This window comes from Bos javanicus, chromosome 5 (genome assembly GCF_032452875.1).
Source record: "Bos javanicus breed banteng chromosome 5, ARS-OSU_banteng_1.0, whole genome shotgun sequence".
NCBI lineage: Eukaryota > Metazoa > Chordata > Mammalia > Artiodactyla > Bovidae > Bos > Bos javanicus.
The window spans coordinates 33,003,634-33,021,643 of record NC_083872.1 but is presented as its reverse complement, the minus strand read 5'-3'; the positions used below and the strand labels follow the sequence as shown (position 1 = coordinate 33,021,643).

General features: G+C 55.7%; 1 protein-coding gene across 3 annotated transcripts in view; it reads right to left on the bottom strand.

Moving 5' to 3' along the window:
- RAPGEF3 (Rap guanine nucleotide exchange factor 3) overlaps window positions 1–17,439 on the bottom strand; it is a 32,537-nt gene extending 15,098 nt beyond the window's left edge. Inside the window, exons 1-10 of one of the 3 annotated variants that reach the window (XM_061416340.1) lie at window positions 17,423–17,439; window positions 8,050–8,262; window positions 2,362–2,415; window positions 2,168–2,274; window positions 1,847–1,968; window positions 1,532–1,700; window positions 879–963; window positions 493–553; window positions 330–406; window positions 4–150 (exon numbers count right to left, since the gene is read on the bottom strand). In XM_061416340.1, coding sequence (XP_061272324.1) covers window positions 4–150; window positions 330–406; window positions 493–553; window positions 879–963; window positions 1,532–1,700; window positions 1,847–1,968; window positions 2,168–2,274; window positions 2,362–2,415; window positions 8,050–8,142 — 915 coding nt within the window. In that variant the 5' untranslated portion in view covers window positions 8,143–8,262; window positions 17,423–17,439. Of the gene's footprint in view, window positions 1–3; window positions 151–329; window positions 407–492; window positions 554–878; window positions 964–1,531; window positions 1,701–1,846; window positions 1,969–2,167; window positions 2,275–2,361; window positions 2,416–8,049; window positions 8,263–8,352; window positions 8,651–8,738; window positions 9,141–17,422 lie in introns of those variants that run through there. The other 2 variants (XM_061416339.1, XM_061416338.1) reach the window with 2 other exon arrangements.
- Between the last annotated feature and the right edge of the window lie 571 nt (window positions 17,440–18,010).

Genomic DNA, 18,010 nt, shown 5'->3' with positions numbered 1-18,010 from the left:
CACCTTGATGATACGGTTGAAGTCCTGCTTGTCCACACGAAGAAAATGACAGTTGTCTTCTCCCAGGATGATGGTGGCGGCCCGAGGTGCATCGTTCACCAGAGCCAGCTGTCCGAAGTCATCTCCCTCGTGCAGGGTGGTCACCAGGCCCTGCAGCCAGGCCCGAGTTACAGCCCAGCCCCCCAGCCCTCACCGGGACAGACCCAGAGCCACCAAAGCAGGAGGAGACCTGAGAGGCCGGCAGCCTTGGGTCCATTAAAGGCACTGCCCACAGGGACAAGGACCAGAGACCAGCTCTGCCCAGGGGCTGGGCATGGGGGAAGACTCACCTTGCCATGGGTCACCACGTTGACCGATCCCTTCCAGATAATGTACCACGAGGTGCCCTTGTCCCCCTGGCTGAACACTGAGAGAAGCAGCACAAATCAGACATGCCCCAGGCACCCATCGCTTCTTCCCTGTGGCCTCCGCCCCCGTCCAGGCAGGACTTACACACAGTTCCTGCCTTGCTGTGCGGTTCAAAGAGCAGGACTGCAGCCAGTTCCCGCTTCACCTGTGGGCAGTAGGATGAGAATCAGAGAGGCGAGTCCAGGGACGAGGGGCCAGGTGAGGAGGTTAGGTCCAAAGCCACGCATGCTCGGGGGACAGAGCTTGATGAGGTCAGGTGACCTGGGATTCAGCAGGAGACAAGGCAGGGGAAGAAATGGGCACAGAGAGCCAGAAGGACCTTCAGACAAGGATGCCATGCTGGGGACAAGACATTAGACTGAAGTATCCAGGCCACAGGTGGAAGGGGAGGGGCGTGTCTTCTGCCCTGGCAGGGGTCACAGGAAGGGAGGTTTGGGGGAGGGCAAGGTGGGGCGGGGCCAGGGGCTGACCGAGTTGGAGAGGTGGGCCACGGCCTTGATGTGCAGCAGCTCCTCAAAGATGAGGTCCAGCTCCTCGTCTGTGCGCTGACCAGGGCTGCGGGCACATGGGACCAGGAAGAAGTGATGAACAAGCCAGGTGCGGGGAGCCACAGCGCCCACTCAGCCTGGGCCACCCAGGGCCCCAGCGGTGGCTGTTTATCAATAACGGGCCAGCCTCTGATGGGAACACACCATGTGCCAGACACTGGGCCAAGCACTTTACATATGACTTCATTCCACCCTCACAACAACCCCACGATGTGGGCTATCATTATCCTTTGACAAAAGAGGAAGCTGGCCAGCAGAGACCCAAGGACACAGAGCTAGTAGCCAGTGGAACTGGAATTTGAACCCAGACCTGCCATGATTGTCCTGGCCACGGATGCTTCTCAGAGAGGGCAGGGTCCCTGGAGGCCACAGGCCCCACGGCCTCAGTTACAGAGGAAGGACCAGGTTCAGAGGGGGCAGGAGGGCTCGAGATCACACAGCATGTCCGTGGCAGGTGCAGACCAGAGCTCAGGCCTCGGGTCCAGCCAGGGTCCTATCCCTCCACGAGAAGTAGGGGCTCACTCCCCCTTGGAGGGGAGACTACGGAGTCTGAGAGCAGGGTTTCACCCACTTACGGCTTTCGAAGTGCCACCGTGAGCAGGGCATCAGGCCCCCGCTGGGACAACAGGGCCAGAGCCTCCACCAGCTCCTCCTCTAGCTCATGGACGCCCACAGGCTCTGGCTCCGGCCCCGGGAAACGGTAGAACTGGGTGTCTCGGTCCTGGAAGGCCCAGTCGTGTTTCACTGCAGGGCAGAGGCCCAGGTGAGGGGGAGGAGAGGAAATTGAGGCCACGTAGGTATGAGACTTGCCCATACGGAGATGCCCAGCACAGGCCTGCTCCCCAGGACTGCCTGGCACAGGGCGCCCACCCACCGGGGCTCAGGCTCACCATGGCAGAGGGCGCCTTCATCCAGGAGCACCTGGCAGATACCCACGGCTTGGCTCCGGGAGTGGACGCCCAGCCCCAGGGCCAGGATCCCATCTACCAGCTCCCGGCCGGAGCAGCACTGCCTGGGAAGACAAGGGGACAGGGCAGGGAAAGGAGGTCAGATGGCAGGAGGGAGAGAGGGGAGGGAGGAAGTCCATCCGAATAGCACCTTCTAGAGCTAGCAGCAAGGCTGGGTCCAGAGCCTGGACAGAGTGAAAAGGAGAGAAAACTGCTGGGGGTAGTGGAGAGGCGGGGGAGGAGGCAGCCCGGGCCGCCACTCACCGGTGGAGCCGGAGGTGGTACTTTCTGTCTCGGATGAGGTTGGGGCAGTTGGCCAGGAGGTGTCGATGCAGCTGCTTTCCCGCCCTGAGCACCCGCTCCGCGGAGGCCTGGAGGAGGCAGACACAGCTAGCTGGCTCAAGCCCTGAGTCCAGGCATGCGGGCCCCCTCCCAGCCCCGCCCCTCTGGACTCGTACCTGCTCCAGACTCACACTGAAATCCAGGGACTCCTCGCTGCTGGTGAGTGGCGTCTGAGGGCAGTGGGGAGTCTGAGTGTTAGTGGCAGGCCTTGAAACCCAGCTCTCGGGCTCCTCCACTGTGACTCCCAGCCCCGGCCCAGTTCTTGACTCCAGACATTCATTTAGCTAACGGTTCAACAAATACTCCCTGGGTAACCCCCGCATATGCCAGGCATCCGCCTCATCGCCACCCTGCAGCCCTATTACTGGACCCGTGTCTTCCTTCATGACTCCATCAGCGCATCCCCAGGGATAAGGTCCAGGCTCTGCTTCCTCAGGGCCCACTGTGCCCAGGCATCCAGGTAATTCAGCGTGTAGGGCAGGGAGGGGCACAGTGGACCTGGGGGAGCATGGGGACATGAGATAAGAAGGCCAGGAAGTAAGCAGCTCAGGAGGTCCGGAGACCCACGGCCTGATGCCGAGCCAGGGTCGGTCCCCAGTCACAGGACTATGGACAAACCTCCTGCCTTCTGCGGGCCTCGGTGCAGCCTCGTAGTTAAAGACACAAACCCTGGAGCCAACTCCTGGGTTCTAGTCCCTGCTGCTATGTAACCCTGAATATATGATTTAATCTCTCCCTGCCTATGAATCTATAAAACATTCATAATAACAACTCAAGCTTTGGAAAGGATTATGTGAGTTAATAGAGATCAAATGTTTAAAGCACTGACTGGCATATACATGCAGTTGTGTGTGCATGTTAGTTATTATTACTCATCTGTGAAGCACAGGGCGGGCTGCCTGCTGGAAGGCCCTTTATTCTCCGAGATGCTGCTGCTGGTCTCTAACCCTGCAAACGTGAGTCAGGCTTGGTAGCACATGGGATGGCTCCAGAAATGGGGTTTATGTAGAATCATTGGTGAACGAGGTTCCCTGCCCTTGGCATCCATCGGGCCATGCCGGACTCACAGGCCTGTTCACCCTGGGATGTTGGTCATAAAAGCCTCTCACGCTCCTCTCCTACCATCTGAGAACTGGAATTTGTGAACACCCCTGAGCAGGATGCCCTACCCTCTAGGAGCCCTCCCAAAGGCAGGCACTGGATAGTTCATACAGCATGTCTTTCTCGTGATTTCATCTGACTTCATAGAGAATAGGCTCAGACAGGAAGTAGGCAGAGCAGGCAAGGTCAGTCCTCCTTGACTTATCAAGAAACAAAACTCTAGAGGTGATGTGCCCTGGTAACTCAGACACATAGCCAGACAGCCAGGGATAAACTCAAGCCCTTCCAGAAGTCCTCACATTCTCGGTCTCACTCCACCCAGTACACCTGCCTGTTTCCTCTCCCTCCCCTTCTTTCTCTGCGATGCCTCCCTATCAGCACTCAGGGCCTGAAGAGGACCTGGCCTGGCGCCCAAGCCCTCTCCCCTGGTCCCAGCATCTTCCCACTGTGCGCCGGGCAGAAGGCTGAGGTCCAACATGCCTAGGCGCCTGGCCCAGTGCTGGGCGGAAGTTGCTAGGTGTCCCAGAGGTATCCTTACCCTAGTCATGGGGCCCATCCTACCGCCAGACATGGCCCTGGGGACTCAGCGATAGCACAGGAAAAGAGGAGGAGGAGCCAAGGAGGGAGGAAGGGCAGGAATGCTACCCGGCCAGCCTCCTGTGTTGGAACAAACAGTGCCAAGTGCTCATGACTCGTTGTTGTTCATGTCAGAGTACCCAGGTGGCCCCAGTCCCCCCAACGCCCCTCAGTGCCCAGGACCCAGGCTCCAGCACACACTCCCTTCCTGGTATTATTCTGACCGTGGAGGGCACATCAGGAGGGGAGGTGCCCAGTCACGTGGCCAGGCTGGGCAAGACTCAGATCTCAGATCCGCAGGCCTTGCTTCAACCATTTCCTGTCCTGCCCCAGGGGATGTGCAGGAGGCTCAGAGCTGGAACGCTGGCCCATCAGAGCTAAGGAAGAGACCTGAAGGCATCCCCTCTTATTTTCCTAAGGAAAGCAGCAGGAGCCCAGACAGATGAAGTAACTTGCCCAGAGTCACACAACTGCTTAGAAATGTCCGATCCTACTGAATAATTGTTATTAACACTGATCCAGAAGTAGGTGTTTGTCTCCTATTTCCTGGCTAAGGAAAAGGAGGCACAGAGGTTATGTAACCTGCCCTTTTCAAGCTGGTAAATAGGGGCACCAGAATTCACCCTGTGCCCACCTGATTCCAAAGCCCATGGTCTTAGCCACTAAGCCCTACCATTGCCCATGGCACCTCCTTGGTGCTGGGCCTCCCCCACTGCGCACGATGGTAAATTCTGTCTTCAGGAATGTTCCGCCGGCAGGGAAGTCTGAACAATCCTGGGTTAGATGAAGTCCCGTGTGTGTGTCATCATAGTCCCTCTGAACCCCTGCCGTGCTCCTATGCATGGGGACCTCCTGGGATCACGGTGGGGGTGCTATTCAGGGGCTGCGGTCAGCTGTGTGGGCTCTGGAGTCAGGTGCCTGGGTTCAAATCTTGGTTCCCCACTACCAGCTTGTTGTGTGACCCTGGGCTGCTTATAAAGCTCTCTGTGCTCCAGCCTCCTCATCTATAACATGGGGTTGGTGGCAATAGTACCTATCCCATAGGGTAATTTTGAGGATCAAATGAGTTAATTAATAATATGGAGCATTCAAAGCCATGCCTGCTTTGCAGTAACTACTTAGTCAATGGTAACTTAATATAACTCTTCTTTCACGATGGGCAGCTATCACCTGGACACGGTGCAAGAAATGCTGTACTTTGATGCTGTACCTGATCTGATGACCCTGAGTGTCAGCTTAGGGGCTTCTCATCTAGAAAGCAGTGGCTGGTATGGGTAGGGGTGGAGGCCCTCACCCACCACCTCCTGTCAGGTTTGGACAGGAAGGACTCAGGGTGGGAGAAGAGGTCCTATAGTTAGTTTCCCTGCACAGGGCCATGGCTTGCCCCACCCCCCTCCCTGTCACTGAGTGTCAGAGTCACACTGGAGGGGCAGGCACAGAGCCAGACAGCCACATGGGGACCCGTCAGACCAGTTCCCTTAAGCCACGGCTAGGGTCTCAGGCCAGGGCTGTGTGCGATGGGACTGGGAAAGGATGCATGAGGCAGGGTGAGGTTCTGGAGTGTCAATGGTACCTTCTGTAGCAAGAGAATATACACCACAGACTTGAACTCTGCAGCCAGATTGTCTCGGACCCAAGCCCAGCTTGTCCCTTAGCAGCTGTGTAACCCTAGACTGTCACTTAGCCTCTCTGTGTTTCTGCTTTTGCATCTATAAAATGAAATGATGGCATTAGTAGGTATCTCTCAGGCTTCTGTGAGATTATTTGATGTGATTAAAGCTCATAATAGCACTTCGGATATAAATACTGCACAAACACTAACTACTTCCATCATTTGGACAGGTTGAATGAAAGCATGCTTTCTGAGTTAGAGAATAGAGCCACCTCTCCCCAAACAATCACTCAAAGAGTAGCATCTCAGGGTTCTCTAAGCTTAGGGGACCCACCAGAGGTCATCCCGACCTTGCCCCTGCCTCTAGATAGATTGGTTTCTGTGTTGGCTCCCAGGCATCAGACAATCTCATGTACCCCTGCTGCTGCTGCTAAGTCACTTCAGTCCGACTCTGTGTGACCCCATAATGTTTATCAAAGGAGACGTTCTTCCATACTGTTCCAGCATCAGCTTTGCCATGGTTGTTAAGTCCTTTCTGTATCAAACCTCAGGGTCTCCTGCTGTAACCTGCTTTAATTTTCTCTTGTTCTGGTCTAATGGGAACAGAAAGTGCTCTCTTCAGACCTCAGGAGGTTGATGGATTTCCCCCTCAGCTTTCTAAAGGTGGCCATGGCCTGGGTAACTCGCAGCACTGTCCTCCTGGGACGCTGGGCTCCACGTCCTTACAACATCCACCCATCGCCCTGTGTGTGCACACTCCCTGCCAGACACTTGTTCCCTCATCCGAGCCCCCTCAGCCAAAGGCATCATCCCACAGGTGAGAATTAATAGCTTCACAGGGACCCAGAGTCTCTTAAACACAGACACAATGGGCTGAAACCACCTCACGCCTACTCCCCAGAGACGTCCTCAGGAGAGGATGTGGCCCCTGCCTCGAGCCCTAAAAATCTAAGTTCCCTCTAATCATCAATTCACGCACATATACCTGGTGGGGGAGGGGCCTTGTTTCTGTGCCTCTGACCCCATCTCTCACTCCACTGATCCTCACCCCCACCTTTCTGGCCTCCCCTCGCATACCAGCCCTCCAATTCTGGGACTGAGGGAGTCAGGAGAGAGCCTGGCAGCCTCCTCCACTCTCTCCCTTACTTTGGGTCCCAGGGGATCCTCCAGTGACCTCATTGTCCTGGCCCCTGACCTTCCCCCTACTCCCCACCTAGCCTCTACAAGCTAGGAAAGGGACAGGAAATGCACAAGTAATTATAGCCTGAGAGGGAAAGAGGGAGGGAGGGTTCCAGCCCACTGGCTCCAAGCAGTAGCTACTGCCAGTGACCTGGGGTGGGGGTGGGAGGGACAGACAGCTGAGCCCAGAAAGACCATGGCTCCCCTGCTCCGTCCAGAGTGCCATCTGGAGCAGCACCCAGGCCCATGAGGCCCCTTCTCAGGAAGACCCAGGGAGGGAGGGGGTGGAGGACAGCTGGGGACTGACACCTAGATTCTCCTCTCACTTCCCATTGCAAGGGGGACCCCATTATCTTGGTGGGCCTTGGTTTTCTCAACTCAGCTTCATATTTTGGTACATTTGGTAAATATAAATGGCTATATTTGGTAAATATATAAATGGGTGAGGTAGGAAGGAGGAGGCAGAAGGTGGTGGTCATTCTACTCAAAAGAATTTGCTCCTAAGAGAGGGGTTCTCCAAACTCTATCACCTGATCCAACTCCACCCCTTTGCCCCGATGGGCCCCCCCACCCACCTGCACACATGTCACAGACACACACCAGAGCTCAGGTGAAGAAAATCTATTAAGTCTGGGTGGTTGGGGAGAGCTTCTCTGCTGTTTTGGATCCTGCAACCATATCCTGCCTACCATCCACCATCTACCCACCCCCCCGCACCCTGCCCCCCACCACACACACTTCTCTTTCCTTCATTCTTGCAGCTCCAGAGATGTTCTTCACTGGCAAAGGGAGCTCCGTTCATCTCACAGTCTCCAAACTTCTCATAATTCTCCCCTGAGCCCCTCCAAGCCAAATGCCAACCACTTCACCCCAGATCAAGACACAGACTCCATGCAGTTCAGTCCTCACTAAGGAGAATGCTGCCACGGTGATGTTTAAAGAATAGTACCAAGCTTACCTCCCCAGCACTTGACCTGACCCCTGTATTTCATACATGTCTCCCACACCACCTGAAGAACACACGAGCACCTAACTCAAGCCACAGGGAAGTGACAAGTTCTTTTCCCCTTCGCCACATTCCTGAATAGGGGGACTTGGGCACCACGAATACCTGCATACCCAGCATACCTGCATACCCAGCATACCCGCATACCCAACGCAGTTGTGTGAGACACCCACACTGCAGCCAGGCTGCCTGACCTGCTGCCCACCCCAGGTGTATCCCCCATGCCCGCCGAGCAAGCTGGACTGGTAGCAGCATGCTCGCCCTCCCAGTCGGGGGCCCTCTCCAGCCCAGGGGGGCCTGGCCCTGGCCAGGGAAGGGGATGGGACTCACCCAGCGCAGCCCCTGGATGCAGCTGGGGCGCTGGTGTTCGAGCAGCAGCTGGTAGGAGCAGCTTCGGGACCGATACATCCTCCTGAGCACCATGTTGAGCAGCGTCCCCTCCGGCACCACGTCCGGGAGGCCTCCCAACGGCGGTGCTCCCAGAATCGAGTCGCCCTCTACAGCCAAGCCCACCTGCCAGCGGCCCTCACCTGGCCAGCCCACCTGTGATGGGAAGAGGACGGCAGACAGCCATGAGGCTGGGTCCGGGGCAGCTGGACCAAAGCACGGCTCGGCTGCCCCAAGCAGAAGCACTTCCTTCGAATCCTCTGTACTGGTCAGGCGGAGGTGCTGCGCCCCTGCCAGGAGCCGGGGGAGGGACAGGAAGACCTTCACTGGGGCCTGCCGGTCTGGCGCACTTAGGGGTCTCCAGCCGGCGGCGGCGGCGGCGTACCAGAGATCAGGCCCTTCTTTGGAATTCTGCCCCACCCCACCGACCATGGACCTGCAGGGATCTCCACCAACTCCCAGAATGGAGCTGCGGACTCACTGGATCCCCGAGAAACGCAGCTTCAGCTCAAACCCTTCTTTTCTCCTCCCTCCTCACCCTTGACCAAGCCTCTGTCTCCCACCCCAACTCCCCCACCGTGTCAGCTTCCTCCTCTGCTCCTCCTCCCCTGCCCCCACCCCATCATACCCACCTTCATGTTCCTCCTTCAAGCTCGCACAGCCCTGCAGGCTCTAGCAGAAGGCAAGGGGTGGCGGGAGCACCCGCCCGCCCCACAACGAGCCACTGTGTGCCCCCGGCCTGTAAGTCCCAGGAGAAGTGAGCCGACCAATTCGTAGCTGGAGCCGCTTCCAAGGCAGCCCCAGCCAGGCTGGGTGGAAAGGCTCCTCTCGGGTTGGGGGAGAACTGGGGACTTGGTGGGGGGACAACGTCACCCCAGCCCCCAGCGACAAGGAACCCCGAGCCTCCCCTCCGTCCCAAACGAAAGAGCCAGCTGGCACCGGGCGCTGAAGCGAGGCTGCAGCTGGCACTGATCCGGGCGGGAGCTGTCACACCCCCGGCGCGGCCCGCCCCCTTCCCCTCCAGGGCAGACCGGAGGGGGCGGGGAGGACGCGCCTGGCGCTCGGGTAGGGAAGGGGGCGGGCTCCGGCAGGGGGCGGAGTCGGAGCGCAGGGTACCCGGAGCTGGCGGGAACCTTGGCCTCGAGAAACCCCGGGCGCCGTAGCGCCCCGGGAGTGTGTGCCCGGTAGCAGCGGCGGCGGCGGCGGGGCTGTCGGGGTAGGGGCTGCGGGGTAGGGCCGCCATGCGGCCGGGAAGAGAAACGCAAACAAGGAAACGGGGGGAAGGGGGAAGGGGGTGAGTCATTGCGGCCCCACCCGGGAGGGAAATCCGGGCTGGGGCCGCTTCCCGGCCGGGGGCGCCCTGCCTCCTGTTTCGGTTCAGGGTCTCGAACAGGCTGGGGGAGGGACTGGGCCATTTTCCCGGAGGGAATCCCGCTGCCCAGCCTCCCACCGCAGCGCTCCTCTGCACGCACCACATCCGCCTTCTCCCCGCCCTACACACGCACGCACACCCCCGGCACGGGTGGGGAAGTTGAGGCTGGAATGGAAGGACGGCGCTCGCGGATGGTGGGGGCTGGAGTCGGGGCCGAGCTCTGGGAGGAGAAGGGGTTAGAAGGCCTCGCCCCCCCGCGGTTCCGGAGTCCCAAGCCGGCTATGTGTGGAGGGCCGTCGCCTCCCTGGGCCTCAGTTCCCACCGCCGCGTCGGTGGCCCAGCGCCCCCTCTTCGCCCTTCTCCTGCTTCTGAGGCGGCGGAGAGACAGTGGCTCCGGGTCAGCTATTCCCCCGGCGCCAGCGGCGAAACTGGTCCCATTCTTCATTGAGGGTTTTGGAAGGAGTCGCGCGCCCCGCCCCCGGCTTTCTAGAACGTACTCTCTTTTGGCCCATCAGTGTCCCTTTCCCTCTGCAGCGGAGCCTGCCTGAACAGAGGAAGACACATCTCTAACGTACCATGCCCCCTGCTCTTCCACCGATGATTATTCTCTTGGGGGTGTGGGTGTGGGTTTTCATTGTGATTAAAACCTCAATTTCAATGTATCTTTAAAAGTCTTCCCAGGAGCTTATCAAATGTAAGTTCCAGCCCCTTAAATTCAGACTCAGTCTAACTGGCATGAAATGGAAAATCTGTGTTTTGAACAAATACCCTAAAGTTGTCTGCTGGGTTCACACTTTGAAAAATGTTGGTGGAGTTTTAAATGCTCCCTCAGGGAAGACGAGGTTAGGTATGCGTCCTCAGTCCTCAGTCGCGTCTCTTTGCGACCCCATGGACTTTAGCCCACCAGGCTCCTCTGTCCATAGGATTTTCCAGACAAGAACACTGGAGGGGGTTTGCCATTTCCTCCTCCAGGGGACCTTCCCAGCCCAGGATGAAAGATGAGTGTCCTGCATTGGCAGGCAGATTCTTTACCACTGAGCACCTGGGAGGGGAGCCTAAAGATGATTCTAGCCCCAAGCCCAAACCCAGCCGCCCAAATGCAGGTAATTTTAAAGAAGGAAGAACAGTTTGGAGGGATTAACAGGCAGAGGTCACATGGGGAAGAGAGTTGAGAGGGAGTGGGGCTGGGAAGTGAGTTGAAATTTCAGGTTGCTGGTGCCATTGATCTGTCTAGAAGTTGCTGCAGGGGAGTTTCCAGAGATTGCAATCAGAAAGGGGTCTCTGATTTCCTATTCATACTGCCACTACTTTAGGCAGGTGGAAAAGGAGCCAGTGAGTAAGGCAGGACACTTGCATCCCTCACAGCAGACCACAATAGCCTATAAGTGCCTGGCACTATTCCAGGTGTTCACAGGTATTTTCTCTCTGCCACCAGCCTGTGAATTAGTACTACTGTCATTACCACCTAAGATGGTGAAGATGAGGCTCAGAGATATTAAGTAACTTGCCAAGGTCACACAGCTATTCAGTGATAGAACTGGGGCTTGAACCTGGGTGGCCTGGCTGCACTTAACCCCCAAGCTATGCTGCACTGTGTGTACATCATATTCATTTTCTGATCCAGACTACATGCCTAAGAGAGGGGGCTACAGAAAGAGAAGCTGAGTATGGTGGGGGGTAAGGTGCCACTATCCAAGAAAGTCATCAAATGGGACCTTCCAACTTGTTTCTTTATCTCTGAAGAACAGGGCCCCCCACCTCCCACCAAGGCAAATGATTGAGCAGGTGTTGCCTTCTCAGGATTCCTGGTTGGGACTGGTCGGTGGAATGAATGCTCAGTAGATTTTTGATGGAGGCTGAGGCCTGGAGGGGGCAGGGGTCTAAAGGAGTGTGTCTGAGGAAGACACTTTAAGCTAGATGGTGAGTCATCATGGGGACAATCGTGCCATGCCCCGATACAACCTCCACCCTCCCCCAACTGTCTTTAGATGCCTGAAAGGTATGTTAGGACAGATAAATAATAACAATAGTTAGCATGCACCAGGCTCTGTTCTTGACATTTGTTATACATTCACAGGTTTAATCATCACAACAACCCTATCTGATAGGTACTATTGTTATCCCATTTTGCAGATGAGGAGATGGAGACATGGAAAGGTTAACTGACGTGCCCAAAGTCTCACAGCTAAGATGGGGAGCATTGAGTGATTCTCCCCAAGCACTTAGAAATCTGTGTGTGCTTTATTTACCACTCTGCAGTCCTGCCTCTCAGATATACTGACAGCTCCCGCAAAGGCAAAGCCCACATCCAGAGTCCTTTCCCCCACACCTGGGTGCACAGGCTCCAAGAGGTGGGGAGTGGGACAGACAGATAATGGAGGCTGAGCAGCTGGGCCCCTTGACACCGTCCACCTCGATGCTGAGCTCTCTGCCAGGACACAAGCCTCCTGGAATCATGCCTCCCTGTTTTCAGACTGGTAGCAGAGGAAAGCAGAGGTTCCCAGGGAGTAGTCCAGGAGGGTTGATGGATAAGGAGGGCTTCTCGGTCTGCTGTGGCTCTGGGCTGTAGTCCTCATCCAGGCCTCTCTGCTGAGCTCTACACTGGTGGAGCCCACGGCCTCCTGGATCTTCACACTACATGAGTGGAAAACTGCCTTCCCACCCTAGCTGCTCCTCTTCCCACCCTGCCTCTCTCAGCTCCCTGCTCCAGGATCCCCACCACTGCCTAAGCAGGGCACCTCATACCTCGGTCCTTCCTTCTCCCACATCCAGTTCAGTTCAGTTCAGTTGCTCAGTCATATCTGACTCTTTGCGACCCAATGAATTGCAGAATGCCAGGCCTCCCTGTTCATCATCACCTCCCAGAGTTCACTCAAACTCACATCCATCGAGTCGGTGATGCCATCCAGCCATCTCATCCTCTGTCATCCCCTTCTCCTCCTGCCCCCAATCCTTCCCAGCATTAGGGTCTTTTCCAATGAGTCAACTTTTCGCATGAGGTGGCCCAAGTATTGGAGTTTCAGCTTCAACATCAGTCCTTCCAATGAACACCCAAGACTGATCTCCTTTAGGATGGACTGGTTGGATCTTCTTGCAGTTCAAGGGACTCTCAAGAGTCTTCTCCAACACCAGTTCAAAAGCATCAATTCTTCGGCGCTCAGCTTTCTTCACTGTCCAACTGTCACATCCACACATGACCACAGGAAAAACCATAGCCTTGACTAGACGGACCTTTGTTGACAAAGTAATGTTTCTGCTTTTAATATGCTGTCTAGGTTGTCATAACTTTCCTTCCAAGGAGTAAGCATCTTTTAATTTCATGGCTGCAATCACCATCTGCAGTGATTTTGAAGCCCAAAAAAATAAAGTCTGACACTGTTTCCACAGTTTCCCCATCTATTTCCCATGAAGTGATGGGACCAGATGCCATGATCTTCGTTTTCTGAATGTTGAGCTTTAAGCCAACTTTTTCACTCTCCTCCTTCACTTTCATCAAGAGGCTTTTTAGTTCCTCTTCACTTTCTGCCATAAGGGTGGTATCATCTGCATATCTGAGGTTATTGATATTTCTCCCGGCAATCTTGATTCCAGCTTGTGCTTCTTCCAGCCCAGCATTTCTCATGATGTACTCTGCATATAAGTTAAATAAGCAGGGTGACAGTATACAGCCTTGAAGGACTCCTTTTCCTATTTGGAACCAGTCTGTTGTTCCATGTCCAATTCTAACTGTTGTTTCCTGACCTGCATATAGGTTTCTCAAGACATAGGTCAGATGGTCTGGTATTCCCATCTCTTTCAGAATTTTCCACAGTTTATTGTGATCCTCACAATCAAAGGCTTTGGCATAGTCAATAAAGCAGAAATAGATGTTTTTCTGGAACTCTCTTGCTTTTTCGATGATCTAGCGGATGTTGGCAATTTGATCTCTGGTTCCTCTGCCTTTTCTAACGGGAAGTTCACAGTTCACATATTGCTGAAGCCTGGCTTGGAGAATTTCGAGCATTACTTTCCTAGCATGTGAGATGAGTGCAATTGTGCGGTAGTTTGAGCATTCTTTGGCATTGCCTTTCTTTGGGATTGGAATGAAAACCAGTCTCAAATTTGGGCTGATTCAACCAGTGGATAACCTCTTGCATCCATCCATTATGCCCCAGTTCAGTTCAGTTCAGCAGCTCAGTCATATCTGACTCTTTGCAACCCCATGGACTGCAGCATGCCAGGCTTCCCTCCATCACCAACTCCTGGAGCTTACTCAAACTCATGTCCATAGAGTTGGTGATGCCCCATCTCCCCTGAAAGTGCTCTAGCCCAATGATGGTCTCTTCCAGCACTCACTCTATGCAGGGTAATCTGCTTACTACTTTAGAGACATCACCTTTTAACCCTCAAAACAATCACTATTTACCAATGAAGACCCTGAGGAACAGAGAGGTGAAGTAATATAGCCAAGGTCACATAGCTAGTAAGTAGTAATGCCAGACTCAGTCTGACCACAAAGCCCACACTCAGTCACAGTTTGGTACTGCCTCCCTGATCACTGATGCTGAAGCTGAAGCTTCAACACTTTGGTCACCTGATGTGAAGAGCTGACTCATCAGAAAAGACCTTGATGCTGGGAAAGATTGAGGGCAGGAGGAGAAGGGGTGACAGAGGATGAAATGGTTGGATGGCATCACCTACTCAACGGACATGAGTTTGAGCAAACTCCGAGAGATAGTGAAGGACAGGGGAAGCCTGGTATGCTGCAGTCCAGAGTTGCAAAGAGTCAGACACGACTGAGAGACTGAACAACCCTGATCACTACTCTCAGCCTTGCCTTCCTCAGCCATTCCTATGCAATGCCACAAGGATCTTTAATTCCTTCAGCAGCATTTATTGTAAGTGTTAGGAACTCTACCATAAACTGAGGATCTGAAACCAGGCAGATACTGGGCTCCAGGGCCATGGAGCCTGGTGGAATTTTCTGGTAACTCCCTAACACACTAATCTGGTCAGGCCTCTACCCAGCGCAGTGTCTGGCATATAGTGGGTGCTTAATGATTCCGGGGGGAAATGAGTTGAAGTCTGGGGGGAGTCAGCCGGGGCCAGCTGTGGGCATGTACCAAGGGCGGGGTGGAAGGGAGAGCAGCTGCTCTTCCAGTTCATTTTGAGGACATTTTATTTCGTCTCCCTCCTGGCTGCTTCCTTGTCTCCTATTCTTTCTTCCTTCTCCTATGCTACAGACCTTGCTCACGAGGCTCAGCTACATCCTTTGAAGTTGTTGGTGGGATGGAGGGCGCAGGTTGGAGGTTGGAGGGCATCTTAGCTAACAGGCCTCCTGTGGGACTATGGAAAAGGGCCAGTTTGGAGACCAGAGGGTGTATGGGCTGTTCTTCAGTCTGCTGCAGCCTCCCTCAGCATCCCCACCATTCTCGCTTGGCCACGGCTTATTGACAATGGAGAGAGACAGACAATTCAGAGAGCCCAGCTCCCCTTACCTGCACTCCACCACTGAGCTCTGGAAGGCTGAAAGTCCGCTTGGCCAGGCTCCTGACCCCAAGGGTGGTTCCAGTCCAGTTCCCCCATCTCCTCCCCTCCCCATTCCTGGGGTGGGGGACCGAGGCAGGGAGCTGGAACACTGATGGGCCCCAAGCCAAACCTTCCTAGGACCAGCAGGTCACAGCCAGACACTCTTTTAACTGCTAAGGACCATGGTAGAGTGAGGGGCAGAGGAGAGACTGGCTCTCACTTCTCCCGGAGAGGGAGCAAGCTGGAGAGAGGTCTATGAGGGTGGACAGAGCTGGGGACCAGTGGGGAGCTGACCGAGGCCAGAGCTGGGACCCCACATTTAACTGGAGGTACATTCTGGCTGGTGGTCAAGCTACCCGTGCATGATGAGGGCAAGGAAACGGTCACTGAACAGGCCTGTGGTGCTGACAGCGGTGGCCAGAGGGCAAGGAGAGGCTGGGAGAGCGAAAGAAAGCAGGGGCAGGTCTGGAGCTGTGCTACGGGAGGGAACAGGCCTGCCTAGCGGGCAAGTTTGGTAGTGTTTGAATGTGCAGGAGGTGCCTTCCCCCTCCAGCTTCTGCTTCTCAAGGGTGTGTGTGTGTGTGTGTGTGTGTGTTACACACACCCAAAAGACACTGCATCTGCCCTTGAGTGATCAGTGCTTTAGAACGGCAGCTCCAGCCTAGTCATGACCACTTCCTCTCAGAGCCTTCTCCTTGGTCCTTGCTCCTGCACGCCTACTAGAGCTTCTAGTCTGCACTTGCCTTTACCTGAATCCACCCCACTCCCTGCCTCTCCCTGGGGCTCACCACCCTCACTACCTCCTCCCCTGGCCTCCTCCCAACATCCCCCACCCTCCCCAAACCCTCATCTCAGGGGCTCCCATCTTCCACCCACCCTGGGCCCTGGACCCTCACTCAGGACGCAGACTCTCCACCCACTTGGCCCTCGCGTTTTAGAGATGAGGCAGGGGTGCTGCAGGAGCCTGAGGGAGGGTTCTGTCTGGATCTAGAGCCCCGGCCAGGGAGAGAGCGAGGCTGTGGGTAACCAGGCGAGCAGGCCAGGCAAAGAAGCCTCTTCTGAGCATCAGAGCAGACCCAACCCTGCCCCTAGATCCCAGTCCGGAAGAGCTGGGGCCAGAGGAAGCTGAACAGTCCAAAGGCTTGGCACCAGACCCACTGCCCATTTCCCCTGTCCAGACAGGACACGGCAAAAGGCCAGGGAGGCTGCAAAGAAGGGGTCCAGAGAGGGAAATAGAAAACAGAGGTGACATCCTTCGTCTGAAGGTCTGACTAAGAGAAGGGGCTGCAGGCCACTCCCTCCCCTCCTGGGATCAGTCTTGGCTCCAGGATGGAGGGGCGGCCACCGGCTGCTCAGACTTCCACCGAGCCCCGCCCCAGGCCTCAGGAAGTCCTTCCTGCTCTTGCCTCGGCACCCCCTCCTCTAGGAGCTTCACCTTCAGAGAAATGGAGAGGCAGCAGACTCCCCTTTTAAACCTGCGGCAGGGGGGCATGGTGCCCACCTCATCCCTCCCCCTTTCTCATTCCACCTCTCATTCCACAGAGGACTGGATTCTGATTTCACATGCAGGCCCCTCCAGGCCCCAGCTCCTGGGGCCTCTGCTGACAGAGCCCCTAGCGTTTGGGTTTTTCACCTGCTGTGCCCCAGCACGGCTCATCTCCCACACAGAACCGGCCTGTGTCAGTTCCTCCTGTGGGGCCCCATCTCCCTGCCGCTGCCGCATGCCTGGCACTCAGCACAACTGCCAATTAGAAATTTCACAGAAGTTGCTTCTTCGCAGTGACTTTGGCGGGCAGGAGCTGGCCGCGCGTTGCCCCAGGCCGCCCGGCTTAGCACAGCCACGGCAGAGGCACAGAGGCCCTCAGAAGAGGTTTCCTGGGTTGAATAGGTCAACTCATCACCCGGCTCCTGTCTCCCACACCTGTCTCTCCTTCCGCTACCTTTCTACCCAGTTTTCTTGACACACCCCCATTCCTCACCCTGCCTCAGTCTATTTCTCACTCATCCTCTGCCTCCTCCCGGAAGTGCCCTCAGATTCGTACCTCAAACCTCTCTAAGGTGCTATCCTGGGTCCCATGCACCGGACTAAGCACAGAACGGTCTTCTTTCTTGTCCCTTAACTTTACCCAGTGCCTTTTACAGCTAGACCAGAGGTGATTCCTATGTGCTGATTGAGCCTCCCTGGTGACTTTCTCATTCCATAAATCCGATCCCTGAACACAAATCTAAAGGATAAATGTGTACTAATCCCTATTCCGACCTCTGTCCTTTAGGGAGAGTTGGGGCCCTCCCCTCCAGCCTTTGTAGTCTCTCACTTCCCATGGCTCCAGGCTCTTGCCTTGTGGGGGTTAACTCCCAGCTTTATCTCTCTCTGTCCCCTGACCCAACAACAACCCCACAGTGAAACAGGAAGGAAAAGAGCATTGGAGGACATACCTGTGACCGAGGGGTTCAGGTCAGGAGATGGAGGTCACCAGAGGACTAGAGAGGCGAGTAAGCCGGGGCCCCAGGCCCCTCCTTTGTTGCCCTTCCAAACGCCTCGGCGGCTGTGATCACTCACACGCACCCACATCCTCCCACTCCACACGTGTCTGTCTCTGGTGCTCATCTAGCTCTGGGGCTCAGAGACCCGTTGCTTCCGCTTAGCATCTTCTCATTCAGCATCCTATCCTCTGCATGGACCTCCAGGCTGTCAGTGCACAGGCAGAGGAAGTGGGGTTTCAGTGAGAAGCCGGACTGTGAGCGGTTTCACTCTGGCTGTACAAGATGAAGATGTCCCCTTCTAGGGGCAGAAAGCAGCCACAGTCCTAGGGAGCAGCACTGGAGGAGGGGGAGGCCAAGGTGACCCCCCTGGCTCTGAGTCCTCAACTTAGGATTACTTCCTTCAGCCTGGGCAGCTGGGATGCTCACGATGGGCCTAGCTCCTCCCTGCCGTGAGCCACCTGCTACTCGTCTCTAGAACAGTCCTTTCTGCTCTGTGGTCTACAAGCTGACCTCAAGGGGAAGACGAAGCTGCAAGAGGGC